The sequence below is a fragment of the Rhinatrema bivittatum genome, chromosome 6 (assembly GCF_901001135.1).
Source record: "Rhinatrema bivittatum chromosome 6, aRhiBiv1.1, whole genome shotgun sequence".
NCBI classification, from domain to species: Eukaryota; Metazoa; Chordata; class Amphibia; order Gymnophiona; family Rhinatrematidae; genus Rhinatrema; species Rhinatrema bivittatum.
In genome coordinates, this window is record NC_042620.1 from 93,679,267 (window position 1) to 93,697,546 (window position 18,280).

The 18,280-nt window shown below is 43.7% G+C and overlaps 1 protein-coding gene across 3 annotated transcripts in view; it reads left to right on the forward strand.

The window, feature by feature from the left end:
* Positions 1 to 18,280, forward strand: part of GCA (grancalcin) — a 176,026-nt gene that overhangs the window by 119,813 nt on the left and 37,933 nt on the right. For all 3 annotated transcript variants that reach the window (XM_029605616.1, XM_029605614.1, XM_029605613.1), the window contains exons 4-7: positions 6,107 to 6,150; positions 7,034 to 7,181; positions 14,608 to 14,721; positions 17,630 to 17,688. In XM_029605616.1, coding sequence (XP_029461476.1) covers positions 6,107 to 6,150; positions 7,034 to 7,181; positions 14,608 to 14,721; positions 17,630 to 17,688 — 365 coding nt within the window. The remainder of the gene's footprint in view (positions 1 to 6,106; positions 6,151 to 7,033; positions 7,182 to 14,607; positions 14,722 to 17,629; positions 17,689 to 18,280) is intronic.

Below are 18,280 nucleotides of genomic sequence, written 5' to 3' on the forward strand. Positions count from 1 at the left end.
GCGGCATGTTAAAAACATCACCTCGGTTTACAATAAACAATAACACAGCAATAAGCTTATACCGACAACCGTTTGCACATCGTGTCGGTTTACAGATAACTTAAAACTTTTTGGCAGTGTCATTACATAGAACTTTTTGGCAGTGCCATTACATAGAACAGTTAAACGAAGCATATAAGAAAAACACATGAACAAATGGAAACTGGGTAACTATTTACAGGGGATGACGATTCCTCAACCGGGACGGAAGAAGGAGAAGTCGACAGGAGGACATTGTAAAAATAGTACGAGAAGCACAATGTGAGGATAATAAATCGAAAAAGTGTAAGCAGCTCATAAGGTCATCTGGGAGAGAGTTATTGTGAGAAAATGTCGACAGGGATGCATTGTAAAGGGTGATACAGGGAATGCATTATACACAGCTTAGAGGGTCATCAGGAAGATGGTTGTTGAGGGAAGGGAAGGCCTGTAGGAATAGCCAGGTTTTTAGCTTTTTTTTTAATTTGGGTGTAGATGTTTCAGAGCGCAGGTCTGGGGGCATAGAGTTCCAAAGGGTAGGACCGGCCAGGGAAAAGGCTCTGTTCATAGTGGAAATAAGTTTCGTGGATTTGATAGAGGGGGTGCGGAGTGTCCCTTGGAGGGCAGTACGAGTAGGTCTATTGGAGGTGCAGGTAAGCAGTGGGGGGTTGATCCAGTCCGTGTTTCCATTGATGATGCTTTTATGAATAAGGGAGAGAACTTTGAAAAGGATACGAGACTGTATTGGTAGCCAGTGAAGATCGATAAGGGTGGGTGTGATATGGTCACGTTTTCTGGCGTTAGTAAGGATACTTGCTGAGGCGTTCTGTAGGAGTTGCAAAGGTTTAATGTGTGTAGCAGGGAGACCAAGGAGGAGTGCATTACGATAGTCTATTTTGGAAAAGATAATAGTCTGTAGTACTGTGCGAAAGTCAGTGAAGAATAAGAGAGGCCGGAGTTTTTTGATAGTTTGGAGTTTAAAATAGCAGTCAGCAAGGATAGATTTAATGAAGGGTTTAAGAGAGAGCTGGTTGTCAATAAGGACACCAAGGTTACGGGTGTGGGAGGGGAAGGGCATGGCGGAGTATGCAATGGGAATGGAGGGAGAGGAATGTTTGTTAGAGATGATGAGGAGTTCAGTTTTTTATGGGTTAATGGCAAGTTGCATGTCAGTGAGTAGCTGGCTGATGGAGGTCAGGCATGAGTCCCACTTTTGAAGAGCAGTTTGGAGGGAGTTATAGGGGGCGAGTCATTGGTGGTCCTTTTATCTTCCCATCCTGATGTCTCAATTATCTTTATCCTTTGTGGCTTCCAGTGCCTTTCTGGGACCTTAACCTGGTCCTGGAAGTTTGGCAGGTCAGACCTTTTCAGCTGCTGCGAGGTCTTTCCTTCCAGCTGCTTAGCTTGAAGACAGTTTTTCTTCGGGCAATCTGTTCAGCACGTCAGGTTTACAAACTGCAGGCCCTTCTTGCTATGAGTCCTTTTCTGCATATGACTCCAGGAGTGGTACAGCTTCAGACTGTGCCTTCATTTTTAACAAAAGTAGTTTGGAGTTTCATTTGATTCAGTCCATTTCCCTGCCCACCTTGAATAGGGACTAGGATGGAAAGGAGTATCATTTTTTGCATTCCTTGAACGTCGAGCAACATTTGCTGCAGTACTTGGAATTTACCAAATCTGTCCAGATGTCTTCTGCCACCATGGAGTACAAACAGGCAATCAAATATGGGGCACCAATGACACAGGCAACTATAGCCCGTTGGGTTAAGGAAGTTGTTACAGCCGCCTATGTAATTGCTGATATCCCTTTGTCAAAACAGATTAGACCACATTTGACAAGGGCATAGGCGGTATCGTGGGCGCAAGTTTGTTGTCACCTGTCGAATTGTCGAGCGTCTGCAGTCATCCTTGCACACCTTTTCTAAGCATTACCGCTTGGATGTTCAGGTTAGGGAGGATACTGCACAGGTGGTGTTGACTGGACTGCCTGCAGCCTCTCGCCCTTTTCTGGAGTAGCTCTGGTACATCCTGCTGGTGAGGATTGGCCTTCCTGAATGCAGAGGCAGGAGAAATTACTACTTACCTGATAATTTCCTTTCCTCTGAGGGCATGCCAATCTTGACCCACCATCAGCTGCCAATGTTTAACTCTGGTTTCTTTTTTTGGGATGGACATTGCATGCAGAATGTTGTTCCTGCTATTCGCAGAAGACTGGTACGTGGCTTATGCAGCCCCCTTGGTTTAGTGAATGTTATTACTTTTGGCTGAGCTTAAATGTTTCCCATGGGTTGGAAGCATGAGTGGTTGATTGTTAATGATAATGTTCAAGTTTAATCAGAATACTGGCGGGCTGATGTTGGGTCGGAACAATAAATCTGTGATGAAAGCTTCTTACTCTGTCTTCATTTGCTAATAGAGGTGCATAACCCACTGGTGGGGCTTGGTCTACTCTTATTAGAGGAAAGGAAATTATCAGGTAAGTAGTAATTTTTCCTTTCATTGTGTGAGAACAGTTATAGAAATATATTCCAAAAATAATTAAAGAATAAAAAAACAAAACACCTTCATTGCATAAATCTTCACATTCTATCAGAACAAACCCAGATTAGATCCAGTTAAAAAAATATTGCTTTAAACTTAGTAAGTTTAAGTATAATCTAACTTGTCCAGACACCATAGTCAAGCTAATTCAAATTCTCCTGGATGCAAATTCAAGCTGTTTGTATACATTAAATTTCAAACAGTCAAAACATGCTGCCAAGGAGCTGCCAAAAGAACTCCAGGATAATGTTGTTCAAAAGTACAGAGTGAGAGAAAACTATATAAAAATTTCAGTATATTTGAATATTCCATGGGGCAGTCCCAAGTCTATCATTGTAAAGTGGAAAAAGTTTGGCATCCCTAAGACACTGCTGCTCTCAGGCCATCCCTCCAGAGTCTGTAACCATGGGAAAAGGAAACTGTTGTGGAAGGTCACTTTGAGGCTTATGATTACTTAAAAAGAACTACAGACATCTCTGGCTAAGCCTGAGGAACATGTTGACTGTTCAGTTATGCCATTTGACTGTTCAGTTATGGGAGTTTGGCAAGAAGGAAGTCTGAAGAAAAGCCATATGAGGTGTTGTATAGCGTTTGCAAAGAAACATTTAGGGAACACTTTGCATATGGAAGAAAGTTTTGTGGTCTGATGAAACCAAAGTGGAACCTTTTGCTCTCAAGTCTTAAGTGTTGTGTGGCATAAAACAAACACAGTGCATCACCTTGCTAACATCATCCTTATAATATAAAGCATTGTGGTGGCCACATTGTTGTGGGGATGCTTTGCAGCAGTGGGGATGGAGAGGCTTGTGACGGTTAAGGAAAAGATGGATGGTACAAAATACAAGCAGATCCTAGATGAAAACCTGTTCCATTCTGGTATAGACCTAAGACTGGGGAGAAATTTCACCTTTCAGCAGAATGATGATCCTAAGCTCAAAGCAAAAGCAATGATGGTGTGCTCAGCAAGAAGAAAGTGAATGTCCTCAAAGCCTGGACTTAAATTCAATAGATGATCTGTGGCAAGACTTGGCCACAGACAAGCCTCATTCAACTTGAAAGAGCTTGAACTCTTCTGCCAAGAAGAATGGGCAAAAGCTGCACCAACTTGCTATGTAAAGTTGGTAGACAGTTATCTTAAATGTCTCATCACTGCTGTTGCTACAGAAGGGGATTCCATAAAATATTGAGTCAAGGTCTCTTTTAGTCAGTAAGGAGGTCCAGACAACTGATCCGTAAAGATAGACTTTTATTGCCAGCAAGATGCAGCTAAGACAAGGGCTTAGTACAACTGCATGCCCCTCCCCTTCAGGAGCAGACTCTTATGCACTTTACAGTTCTTATCTTTTACACATGCGTTCTAAGCATTGCTGAGCAAGCATATTCCGGCTGAAGGGGCTACTGACCCCCTCCCTAGACACCCTGGAACTTTCGTGAAACTTCTCCCATGTTCTGCAGGAGAGGCTGCTGGGACTTGCAGTTCTGGAAAGGAATTTGCGAGTCTGCAGCAATACAGCCCGTCACATAATACATCCATTGTTCTAATCTAGGTTACAGCAGTGAAAGCTTATCAGAGAATAAGAACAGCGAAGCCAAAAAAATTAAAATGTGCAATGTGCTGACAGAGAGTTTCTCAATGTCCTAATTACAGCTGTATTGCAGACTGTAAGTAAACCCGTCATGAAGCAGGGAATTCTGGTACATGAAGTCCTGTTTGGCAGGAGTTTCAGGTTGGCCTTTGTCAAGTTGTAGTCTTCAGACCCCTTCAAAGGGGTGTGAAAACTTAAGCAATCAAGACTCCTAGTATTTTTTCTTAATTTTGGAATATTTCTGATGATGAAAGTATAGAGTAGATTGCGTAGATCAGTGAAACTCCTATTTTAATGTACTTTTTGGGGTTTTTTGACCATATAAAAAGTGAGGAAAATTGTCATATGTCCAGGCAATAAAGATGTATACCGATGCAGCTTGTTCAATTTTATTGTATTCCAAATTAATAACTTCATTAAATATGATGTAACTATAATAATGAAATTATTACTTTGGAATACAATAAAATTGAACTGGTATAAAGACAAGTGGCATCGGTATACATCTTTATTGACTGGACATGTGACAATTTTCCTCACTTTTTATATGGCCTGATATTTATGTGAGACTTTGATATCCACCTTTGCCTGATTACTTGCTTGTATTTTTTTTTTTTTTTTAGACAATGTGAAAAATGTACAATGGTGTAAAGATATTTTTGCAAGGCACTGTAAATAGATTGAATCTCCTTGACTATATCTTGTAACTTTTGGTCCTGTAGTTTTTACACCTTCCATTCTTCCCTAGTTATCATTTTCTAGTATGTTTGGTAGTGGTTTTATAATCTGTTACTCATATACATAGCGCCTGCTTCTGCAGCAATTAAAATGAACATGTCTTTATTTGGTGGCACTGTACTAAATATAATTTATTTGGTTTGAAAGAGGCAAACTTTGCATTTTCACATCTACCCTTGTTGGCATAGTATAGTACTGAAACATTGATTTAGTTATAAATCAGCTTACCTATGAGGTTTTCTAAAGTACATCAAGCACCAAACTGCTGATGTAGAAGGTTAACCAAGGCTAGCTAGTTTGTAACTGTAAAATCTGAGGGTTTTTTCATTTTTGTCCAAATCTAGGTAAACATTTTTCTTTACATTGTTCTAGTTGTGTTTATGGATCATGTGTGTTAAAACAATAATTGATAGATGTGAAATGTATGGAATTTTTTTTTTTTTTTTTTTTTTTAGCAGTGATCTTACAAATGTATGAAAACATCTGACAGTTATATAAACTTACAGACTTCAGGATTTACTTCGGTTGCATGGCGATCAAACATCTGCCAGTAGAGGGAGATGACGCTCCAGTTACAGAAAGAGTTTAGTAACTTTATGCATGCTCATTGTGTGTGGCTTTTTTTTCTTTCTTTTTTTCATTCTAGTTTTGAAGACTCTCTTCTGCAACCTAGGTTCAGCTTCTCTCTCACCTTGGATCATCGAACCGAGGCAGACAGTTTTTCCTCATTTGTATTTCCTTTCCCTCCCATCACTTCACCCGCTGAGAACTGCACCTTCCAGGGCTCTGAGAACCTCTAGCCAGATTGTGACCACCCCCCCCAGCCCCCCCCCCCAATTCAGGACTAGGGGTTCCTTTGGAATTGTTGCCTTTCCTCAAGTTAGTCAGCAGGTATCTTCCTGCATGGGTACATATCACACTTTCAGTTTCCAGAAGCTGTGTGTTACTTTTGCAGCACTCCAGATGGTTCAGGGGTGAGAGAGAGAGTTGTACACAGCTTCCCTGCACAATAGCACAGGGCACTACAGTTGATAATTTCTAAATACTTGGAAATTTTACATGTTGGAGGATATTTATGGTTATCGATATATTTTTTCTGTCATTAGTTGCAGTGAAAATTTCATTGCCCAACTTTCGTTCTTTCTGTGATCTAAAAATATATCCTTACTTTAATCCAAAAAACATTGGAAATTTTAACTTTTTTTCCAATATTTTTCTTTCAGCATTCAGTTTGGAAACCTGCAGAATTATGGTAGCCATGTTGGATGTATCCTTCAACAGCAAACCATTTGTTTTTCCACTTGGTGAACATTTACAGATTATTAATCTACATAATATATCTGAAATCTCTCTAACCTGACTGTAGCATCTTGCAGTGAGTGAGGCAGCTTTCTTAGTCTGCATGACCACTGTATATTAGATCATGAAATGAACTATTTTTGGCTTTATCAAATACTCTGTTATAGCCTAGAAGTAGCTTTAGAAGTAGAATTTTAATTTGAGTGGCCTTAAATTGTGCAAAAGCTATGCACAGGAATAGATATCTGAAGGACAGAACATAATTATTTATATTTTTGTTTTCAGCTATCTGTTACGTGGAAAGCAATTCCTTATTTTAGCACTTACATAATATTTTTAAAAGCACAATAAAATCTGTCACAAATGTATAATCTAAATGGGTATCTCTGGCAACAGCTCTCCCAAGGTAAGGTTACAGGAAATGCCAGTGGGAGAAGCAGGATTTAAACCTTAGCTTCCTGGTTCTCAGCTCATTACTCCAACAATTAGGTTATGTTCTCTCCCCAAAAGTATGCGTCTTCTAATGTTACAAAGTCTAGATACAGCATATCTAGAACAGGGTTGGCATTAGATCCAAAGGGGCCCAGCGCAGACACTGAGTGGACCCAGCCTGTATCAGGTACCCTGACGCTCTACTTAGCAACATTGCTCTGATTTGACAAGGGAACCCTAGACCCCTTTTGTTCTGAAGCCCCAGGCAGTAGCCCTGCGTGCCCCAATCTAAAATTGGCTCTGAACTGGAGAGCCATTGTAAGAATGAACAGTGTCCCTTGTTCTGAATAATTTTGGATATGCTAGTTTAATGCTTTGTTCAACAATTTAATTATTTATTTTTAACCACACTACATCAGAGAGATTGTACTGGAAAAATGGGATTTAATGAGTTCAAAGAACTCTGGGCAGTTCTTAGTGCTTGGAAGCAAAATTTCATAATGTTTGATCAAGACAGAAGTGGGACAGTGGAACCTCATGAATTGAGTCAAGCCATTTCTGCAATGGGTAAGAACATTTAAGACTTTGCATATTGCATTTAAAACATCTAAGCCTGGAATCAAAGTGTGTTGTGTTGTATTTATAGCAGTGTTTTAGTATGATGAAAAATATTTTAGCCATTTAAAATTGTCAGTAGCCAAAAAAAGAAAATCTCCCATGGACCACCAGAACATGGCTGTTTCAAAGCCCTTACTTCTTCAAAGGTGAAAACTTTTTACCATTTCCATTTTCAAGATTTCAGTTTCATGGATCACAAATTCCACAGAAGTATAACATTTTTTGAAAAGATATTTCTCACAGGACAAGCAGGATGGTAGTCCTCACATATGGGTGACATCACAGAATGGAGCCCAATCACGGAACACTTTTGTCAAAGTTTCCAGAACTTTGACTGGCCCCTTCTGGGCATGCCCAGCATGGCACTAACCCTGCAGCCAGCAGGGGTCCCCCTTCAGTCTTCTTTTTTCCGCGCAGCAGTAGCCTCGCGGTAAAGGAGCTCTGCATTGATTCCTGACAGGAATTTTCCTCACGGAATTACTAAAAGTTAAATTGCCCCACAGGGGTCCCTCTACCTTTTTCAGTCCGCGCTACTCCGGTAAGCTTTTACCAGTTTCCCGTCGATTACCGTCTAGTTTGGCCTTTGCGGCCTACTGGCCGTCGACCCTACCGCGGCTACATTTTTTCCATGGCGTCGGGGTTTCGTCGGTGCCCGGACTGTACCCACACCATGTCTATCACAGACCCCCATAAAATCTGTGTAATGTGTTTAGGACGTGAGCACGATGTCTTGACCTGCACCAAATGTGCCCTAATGACACCGAAGGGTCGCAAGGCCAGAATGGAGAAGATGGAACTTCTCTTCCGTGCTCAAACCCCGACTCAGTCCATTGCATCGACATCGTCTGAACCGGCACCGTCGACTTCGCGCCAGCATCGACCACCGACCAGTGACCGACCGGCATCGACGTCTTCTCTGCCATCAACACCCTCTACTCCCCCTCAGGATCGAGGGGATCGCAGGGAGACACATTGCCATCGACACTGTGAAACTCAGACCATCGAGGGAGCGAAATCATCGACTTCGCCATCGTCCGAGCTGCTGTCGAAGAAGCCCCGTCCAGGAAGGGCACCGACCATTCCTGCGACCGACCGGGTCTCCGAGGCGACCCTCACCCGATCGGGGATCGGGAGCTGCAACTCCGCCTTTAACGGTGGTCCCTCCGGCTATGCCTCTGCCTTCTTCTTCTGTTCCTGAGCCGTGGCTGCTTGCTCCAGGTCTCCGAGAAGAACTGGACCGGATGGTCCAGGAGACCATCGACAAGGCGATGCAACGTCTTCAGGTTCCACAGATTGTGGAACCGATCATAGACCCGATTCCAGCAGTGCTGGCACCACTGCTATCCAGGATGGAAGCCCTAATGGCTGCCTTTCCACCGATGGATCCCTGGTTTCCGATTGCTCAGATGCCCTCCCCACTGACAGCATCATTGGGAGGAGAAACACTGTTCCGCATTCCTCCATCCGGAGTTATGCCTCAGCCATCGATGCCGATACGTCCCTCGCCACCAATCCAACCATCGGTGCCGATACGTCCATCGGCGCCACCGAGCCATCCATAGAATCCTCTCTGCCTATACCGGTGCCTTCGATGCCATCATCGATTCCTCAGATTCCTTCGGAGCCTAGACCAGGACCTTCAGGTATCCAACCACCCTGTCCCCCTCTACTTCCTAGAGGAAAGGGTGTTGATCTTTATGATACCTGGGGAGATGATACCTCATCAGACACTGATGACTTACCTTCTCCACCTTCACCCACTGAGTGTAGAAAGCGTTCTCCTCCAGAGGACCTCTCATTTATAAATTTTGTGAAGGAAATGGCTTTCCTTTTCAATTGCAGACGGAACAGGATGATAGGCACCAGATGATGGAGTTGCTCCAATTCCTGGATGCCTCCAAGGTAATAACCTCTATTCCCATCCATCAGGTCCTTCTTGATCTCCTAAAAAAGAACTGGGAAAATCCAGGAACAATTGCTCCAGGATACAGGAAAGCTGACACTACTTATTTAGTACAGTCAGCCCCAGGTTTTCAGAAGTCACAGCTTGATCACCACTTGGTCATGGTAGAGTCTGCACAAAAGAGGGCTAAAAGGTCAAAACCTTACCCGTCTACCCCTCCTGGTAAGGAACAAAAATTCCTAGACAACATTGGACGCAGAGTATTCCAAGGGGCCATGCTCATCTCCGGAATTGCTGCCTATCGGCTTTATATGACCCAATAGAACATTGTAATCTTTAAGCAGATACAGGACTTCTCAGACTCCCTGCCTCAGCAATTCCAAGACCAACTACAAATCCTTGTAAGCAAAGGGTTTGAAGCAGGCAAGCATGAGATCAGAACATCTATGACATTTTTGACACCTCTACTAGAGTATCTGCAGCTGCTATTTTGGCGAGACGATGGGCCTGGCTCAAGTCTTCTGACCTTCGCCCAGAAGTGCAAGACCCGGTTGTCCAACCTGCCTTGTGTAGGAGTTGATCTGTTCAAACAGATCCAACGGATGGTGGCTGAATTAAGACCATCATGAGACCCTAAAACAGCTCTCTTCGATGCCTTCCGACTTCGCCTCAAAGCAGCCCTTTAGAAAGGACTCTGTCGTTCTACCGTCCAAGAAAGTCGTACCCACCACCAGCCAGATCCCATGCTATGAGACCTTATCAGAAACCTCAGTCTCACCAAAGCAGAAAACAAAAACCACCAGCAGCTCCCCAGTTGGAGCCTGCTTCAGGTTTTTGACTTCCACTTGGAGAGCAGCAGCCAGATTCCTCTGTCGCACATACCAGTGGGAGGTCGATTGTGCCACTTCCACAACATGTGGCACTCAATCACATCCGACCAATGGGTATTGCTTAGGGTTACCATCTGAACTTTCTCGCCCTGCCACCGGACTCCCCACCTCTGCAGACGTGGAGAACGTCAGACCACTCCATTCTTCTGGATCAAGAGGTCTCCCTCCTTCTCCAGTCAAGAGCAATAGAACCCGTTCCATGCTCTCAGCAAGGCCTCTGTTTCTATTCCCGGTACTTCCTAATCCCCAAAAAATCGGGAGGTGTCTGTCCTATTCTAGATCTATGGGCCCTCAACAAGTACCTCCAGCGAGAAAAGTTCCAAGATGGTCACCTTGGGCTCGCTTCTACAAAGAGGAAGACTGGCTCTGCTCTCTGGACCTCCAGGACACATACACCCATATTGTGATAAGTGCAACCCATCGCAAATACCTGAGATTCCTAGTAAGCCTCAAGCACTATCAATACCGAGTGCTCCCATTCGGCCTAGCGTCTGCTCCACGAGTCTTTACAGAATACCTCGTAGTCGTCGCAGCATTCCTCAGGACACAAGGTGTTCAAGTCTACCCCTATCTGGATGACTGGTTAATCAGGGCTCCCACTCAGCAAGCTGTTCTGTCGTCCCTCAATCTAACCTTACACACTCTAATTTCGTTAGGGTTTCTTGTCAATTACTACAAATCCTACTTAGTCCCATCTCTAACCTTATCGTTCATTGGGGCAGACTTGGACACCTTACAGGCAAAGGCTTTCCTGCCTCGACAACGAGAACTGAACATCGTGTCTCTTGCTCACCAACTGCAGTCTCAACATGCTGTAACTGCATGCCAATTTCTCGTCCTTATGGGACATATGGCGTCCTCAGTCCATGTCACACCAATGGCCCGCTTGGCCATGAGGCTCATGCACTGGACTCTGAGGTCTCAATGGACTCAAGCTATTCAGTCCCTGTCTACCATTGTCCACGTAACTGACTCACTCCGTCTGTCTCTCGCCTGGTGGAAAAGTCAGACCAATCTCCTCCAGGGATTGCCCTTCAAGGTTCTGAATCCTCAAATCATTCTCACCACTGACGCTTCCAACCTCGGGTGGGGAGCTCACGTAGCGGACTATCTCAGTAGAGAGAGCCTTAGACGTAGGGGAATGGATGCTGTCAACCACCAAATACATTTCCTGGAGCTGCGAGCAATCAGATATGCTCTCAGGGTGTTTCAGGATCACCTTTCCAATCATTTCATCCTGATTCAGACGGACAACCAGGTGGCCATGTGGTACATCAACAAACAGGGAGGGACGGGCTCCTACCTACTGTGTCAGGAAGCTACACAGATATGGGCGGAGGCCCTCTCCCACTCGATGTACCTCAGGGCCACCTACTTGCCGGGAGTGGACAATGTGTTGGATAACCTAAGTCGTGCTTTCCATCCGCACGAGTGGTCCCTCAACCCCACAGTAGCGGACTCAATATTCCAATGTTGGGGTTATCCTTGCATGGACCTCTTTGCATCACCTCAAAACCGCAAAGTAGAGAACTTTTGCTCTCACTCGCAGCCAACACTCTCATCCAAGAGATGTGTTTTCCTTCTCATGGGCAACCGGTCTCCTATATGCATTCCCTCCACTTCCACTTCTATCAAAGTCTCTCGTGAAGTTACGTCAGGGCAAGGGATGCATGATCCTGATAGCACCTCACTGGCCTCGCCAAGTGTGGTTTCCAATACTTCAGGATCTCTCCATTCGCAGGCACATTCCCTTGGGAAAGGACCCACTTCTGATCACTCAGAACGACGGATGCCTACGCCACCCCAATCTTCAAGCTTTGTCCATGATGGCCTGGATGTTGAAAGGTTAATTCTTCAGCCACTTAACCTTTCGGAGCCAGTTTCCCATGTCCTGATTGCTTCACGGAAGCCTTCCACGAGAAAGTCTTAACTCTACAAATGGAACAGGTTTGAGTCATGGTGTTCTTCTCAATCCCTTGTCTAGACTATCTATGGCACTTGTCAGTCAGGTCTAAAAACTTCCTCCATCAGAATGCATGTCAGTGCGGTAGCCGCCTTCCATAAAGGTGTCGGGGACGTTCCTATTTTAGTACAACCCCTCGTGACATGTTTTCTGAAAGGCTTGCTTCACCTCAAGCCTCCACTGCGTCCTCTGGCCCCTTCTTGGGACCTTAATCTGGTTTTAGGTCGGCTCATGAAACCATCATTCTCCAATTATGTGATCTTCGCTTTCTCACATGGAAAGTGATTTTTCTTTTGGCAATAACGTCTGCTCGCAGAGTTAGTGAGTTACTGGCCCTAGTTACCTATCCGCCTTACACTAAACTTCTGCTGGACTGGGCAGCTCACCCTAAGTTTTTACCTAAGGTAGTATCGGAGTTTCACATTAATCAATCCATTATACTACCTACCTTTGTTCCCAGGCCCCACTTCAATCCAGGAGAACAGACTCTGCATACCCTTGACTGAAAATGGGCTCTAGCGTTCTATCTAGACCGTACAGCTGCCCACAGGAAAATCACTCAATTGTTTGTCTCTTTCCATTCCATCAAATTGGAGCAGCCTGTGGGTAAGAAGACTCTCTCCTCCTGGTTAGCGGATTGCATATCCTTTTCTTATCAGCAAGCAGGCATTCCACTTTAAGACTATGTTAAAGCACATTCTGTGAGGGCCATGGCGACTTCAGTAGCACACCTATGCTCTGTGCCGCTTCCTGACATTTGCAGGGCTGCTACCTGGAGTTCTCTCCATACCTTTACAGCCCATTATTTCTTAGACAAGGCCAGAAGACAAGATTCCATCTTTGGCCAGTCAGTCTTGCACAACCTTTTTACAACTTGAAGTACCAACACCCTTCCACCTGCCCCGTTAGGGTTCAGGATGCCCTCTACCAAATTCCACCCCAGTCCTTGTGCCTGTTGCACATCCTGGTTATATTTGGTGCATTTCTCGGACATCCTCAGCTCGGTACTTACCCTTATGTGAGGACTACCATCCTGCTTATCCTGTGAGAAAGCAAATGTTGCTTACCTGTAACAGGTGTTCTCACAGGACAGCAAGATGTTAGTCCTCACGAAACCCGCCCGCCACCCCGCAGTGTTGGGTTTGTTACGTTTTCTTTTATTTTTCGGCACTTCCTGTAGCTTTAAACAAGACTGAAGGGGGACCCCTGCTGACTGCAGGTTTAGTGCCATGCTGGGCATGCCCAGTAGGTGCCAGTCAAAGTTCTAGAAACTTTGACAAAAGTGTTCTGTGATTGGGCTCCATCCTGTGATGTCACCCATATGTGAGGACTAACATCTTGCTGTCCTGTGAGAACACCTGTTACAGGTAAGCAACATTTGCTATATTCTATATTTAGTGGGACATTATCCATTGGGAGACTTAGCAATATTATCTAAGAATTGTCTGCTAATCTTAAATGATTTGTATGCCCATTTGCTGTGAATTAAAGGATTCTTAGTACCTCTTTGTTAAATATATTTATTAAAAAGAAGTTCCTGAAATACATTTCAGTAGTACCTTAAACTTGGATAAGGCATGATGCTTTGAGAGCTTATGCTTTTATATTATAAGCGACATTTATTTTTATTGTCTTATAAGTCAGAGATTTTAAACAAAATATGCATCTGTGGGCATGTTAACACCCACCCAAACTCGTTAGTGATATGATATAACCATTGCCAAAGCAGGAAGATTAAGAAAAGAACATTCCTGCTTCTCTTTTCTATAATGTATACTTTGAATAATTAAAATGAGCTTCCCGCTTCTTTACCTTTTTGGCTAAGGTCAAATGTAAGGTTGAAGTCAGCTGAGGACAGTCCCTTCTTGGCCAAGTTTAACTGAACCTCCCTAGGGGAGAAAAATGTGTCACATCTTAGTCTTTGGCTAAGAACTGTGTAATATGGAGCTGGGGTGGGAGAGGGGAGTTAATGCTCTATTTGGCTGCACTAGGACCCAAGACTGTTTAGACCATGGCCAAACTGGCAGCATTAAATGTCCCTTAAGTAAAAACATAAATTCCCTTTTCAAAACGGAGAAAAAACTAATTAGTTTGGTAAACTTTGTTTCCTAGCAACTGAGTACATTAGAGCACACTTATATACACTAAAGGGGGTCATTCTCTATAGGGATCGCACGCGAAAAGGGACTTTTCGCGTGTGATACCGGAGTCAGGGCGGCACCGGGGCCAAAGCTGTGAAGACATCGCTGATGGCGAAAGGTAAGGACCCTTATCGCCGCCAGTTTCGCAGTGCGAAAGCTGGCAGCCAGTGCACTGCAGTGGTGCGATGGCTGCCGGCTTTCGCAGGCCCGCCCCCCCCATTAACGCCAGATTCTCTAAGGTCTGTTTTTTTGTTAGAACCGAATACTTCTGAAAATATGGCTTAAAATTGTGTAACTGGGAAGCACGTGGAAGTTGTTTCACATAGCTTGAACAGAATTTAATACACAGAATTTCTTTTCCAATGGTATTAGCTGCTGTCCACCATAAGTAAGATAAAAAAAAATAGTAATTTATCCACAAGAACATTTGTAAGTTGTTGAACATTATAATGTTTGTTCTTTTTTTTATTTTTTTTAGGTTATAGGTTAAGTCCTCAGACATTAAATACGATAGTAAAACGTTACAGCAAGTCTGGCAAAATCTTTTTTGATGATTATGTAGCTTGCTGTGTAAAGCTACGGGCATTGACAGGTATCTATACATACTCTTATCTTTGTTATATAGTTAAATGGTTTATACATTAAGTACAAAAAAAACTCTAATTTTGTATTCTAATTGTCATAAGGTATTATGATTTATACTGGTATATATCTTGAGCATTTTTTTCTCCATAGACAAGCAAAATGGCAGTCCTCACACATGATGGAACCTGGCATGGAAAACTTATGTCAAAGTTTCTAGAACTTTGACTGAGCCTCATTGAGCGTGCTCAGGCATGCATTATACCTTGCATCCACACGCGGTCCCCTTCAGTCTTTTTTTTGTAAAGCCTGTCCTTTTGTGGACTGGTGAGAGCCTCTTCGCAGATTTTGTTCGGTTGATGACTGAGGCTGTGGTCCTTAGATTTCAGACCAGAGGTGTGCGAGCGCCTCGCAGATATGCCATATACAAGAGGGAATCTCTTTGGAGATAAGGTCAAGGGCGTGGTGGCCCAAATCCATCATGCGACCCTTCAGCAGCCCTCCATATGGGCGGAAGCTCTCTCCCATTCGATGTACCTTAGGGCCACCTGGTTGCCGGGAGTGGACAATGTGTTGGCAGACAAACTGAGTCACATCTTTCAACTGCACGAGTGGTCTCTCAACCCCTCCGTAGCGAACTCCATCTTCTGACAGTGGGGATATCCTCAGACCTCTGCGTCTCCTCAAAACCGCAAAGCAGAGACTCATTGTCCCTCTCGTGGGCAACCAGTCTACTTTATGCATTCCCTCCACTTCCTCTTCTCTGAAAGACTCTCTCATGAAGTTACGTCATGACAAGGGAATCATGATCCTGATAACACCTCACTGGCCACACCAAGTGAGTTTTCCAATACTGCAGGATCTCTCCATTCGCAGGCACATTCCCTTAGGAAAGGACCCGCTCAAAACGACGGGTGCTTCCTTCAGGCCTTATCCCTGACTGTATGGATGTTGAAAGGTTAATCCTTCAGCAACTTAACCTTTCTGAAACAGTTTCCTGTGTCTTGATTGCTTCACAGAAGCCTTCCACGAGAAAGGCTTACTCTTACAAATGGAAAAGGTTCATGTCATGGTGCTCTTCTCAGTCCCTTGACCCCTTTTCCTGTCCAATCACGAGGTTTTTGGACTATCTCTGGCATTTATCAGAGTCAGGACTAAAGACTTCTTCCATCAGAATGCATGTCAGTTAGGTAGCTGCCTTCCATAAAGGTGTCGGGGATGTTCCTATATCAATACAACTCCTTGTAACACATTTTTTGAAGGGCTTGCTTCACCTCAAGCCTCCACTACATCCTCCGGCCCCTTCTTGGGACCTTAACCTGGTTTTGGGTCAGCTCATGAAACAACCATTCGAGCCTCTTCACTCTTGTGAACTTTGATATCTCACATGGAAAGTGATTTTCCTTTTGGCAATCACTTCAGCTTGCAGAGTTAGTTACCTATCCGCCCTAGTTACCTATCCACCTTACACTAAATTTCTACAGGACCGGCAGTACTCCACACTCACCCTAAATTCTTACCCAAGGTAGTTTCGGATTTTCATCTAAATCAATCCATCATACTACCTACCTTTTTTCCCAGGCCTCATTCCAATCCAGGAGAGCAGGCTCTGCATACCCTTGACTGTAAACGGGTTCTAGCGTTCAGCCTAGACCGTACAGCTGCCCACAGGGAAGGCACTTTCCATCCTAACAAATTAGGACAGCTTATGGGTAAGCAGACTCTCTCTTCCTGGTTGGCGGACTGCATATCTTTTTGCTACCAGCAAGCGGACTTTCCATTTCAAGACAGTGTTAAAGCACTCTCTGTAAGGGCCATGACGACTTCAGTAGCACACCTCCGATCGGTGCCGCTTCCTGACATCTGCAGCGCTGCCACCTGGAGTTCTCTCCACACCTTTGCAGCCCACTATTGCTTGGACAAAGCCGGAAGTCAAGATTCCATCTTCGGCCAGTCTGTCCTTCATAACCTGTTTACAATGTGACGTGCCAACACCCTTCCGCCTGCCCGGTGGGTTTCAGGTTGCCCTCTACCAAATTCCACACCAGTTGTTGTGCCTGTTGCACGCCTTTGGGTACATTTGGTGCATGCTCGGACATCCTCAGCTTGGTACTCACCCATATGTGAGGACTATCATCCTGCTTGTCCTGTGAGAACACCTGTTATAGGTAAGCAACATTTGCTTTTTCAGTGATGCAATTTTGCATCTTTTGCTCTTTTGAATGAATCTTATGCAGGAATGATAAAGACCATATCTAAGCATCCTCTCTCTTTAGGAGAAACTGAGCTAAGAATAGGCATGTACCAACAATGTAGTAGCATATATGAATGATAAATTGGGTGGATGGAGAGAGCTAGGTGAAGGGGGTCTGAAAGAAAAGTTTTCTTCCTAAATTATTTGGCACAATAAATGCATATTACAGATCCAAAGAAAAGTAGAATTTCAGTAGGTTGATATCTTTCATTACATGAACAAAAAAAATGTTGTAGTCCATGAGTTTTCAAGACCGCATAAATGAATAAATGGGTTGTCTAAGGTTAATCATATTCCTTGTGATTCCAGTTGAAAAATATATTTAATACAATTTTGAAAAACTGAGTGTACTAACAATTGGGTTATAAAGTTCAGAAATAAAACTGTATTTACACTTTATCTTCAAACTGTTTAGATATTCTAGTTATCTAAGTGGTGATTCATGGAGTTGGGGGTGGGTAGGCTAAATTTTCTTTATTACTTATATTTCATTTTAAAGACATGTGGATGCTAAGTTTTCTTTTCTCAAAATCTTGAACTGCTTAACCATAGAAAATTTAGGTTTAAAAGTATAATAAAAATGTATTTGGTAATTTGAATAGAATACATTAGTAAATATTGTGTAGCCTTGAATAGCTGTAATTCTGCTTTCTTTTCTCCAAAGATGTCGTAAGGCGAAGAGATAACATGCAACAGGGCTTTGTTAATTTTTCATATGATGATGTAAGTATAAAATGTGAAAGATGTGTTTTTTTTAATAGAAAAGTTTTTCATGGATTTGTATATAAAATGTATTCTGTGAATGCCCTCATGGTTTACTGTTAATGTCATATAGTAGAAAACCTGAGTCCAATTTCATCCTCTGTCTCCTGCCTCACTTTCTGTGCTGATACTGCTGTGGAGACAACTGTGAATTTTAGAAAAAGCACTTAGGTGCTGCTCTTTGGAAAGATTACTTAAGAGAAGCAAAATTCCCTGTACGTACCAGGATCAGTCCAGGACACCTGGATTGTGACTCCGCACCAGTAGATGGAGACAGAGCAAGATCTGTCGGACTCAGCCATATATGCCAATGTGCCTGGCACAGCCCCTCAGTCTTACTGTCTCCAGTAGATGGTGCAGGTGCAGTCACAGCCTCTGCCTGCCCTGAGTACTGTTAGTTAGAAAGGGTTGGTTCTTTTGTTGGTTGGTGTAGTTTCTTAAAAAAAAAAAAAGAGGTTTGACGGGTAAAGTAAGCAGAAGGAAGTTTTAGAGGAAGCTGTCTGTCCTGCCTCCCAGGGGGGTTGGAAGGTTCTGAGGGGACCATCCCCCCCCT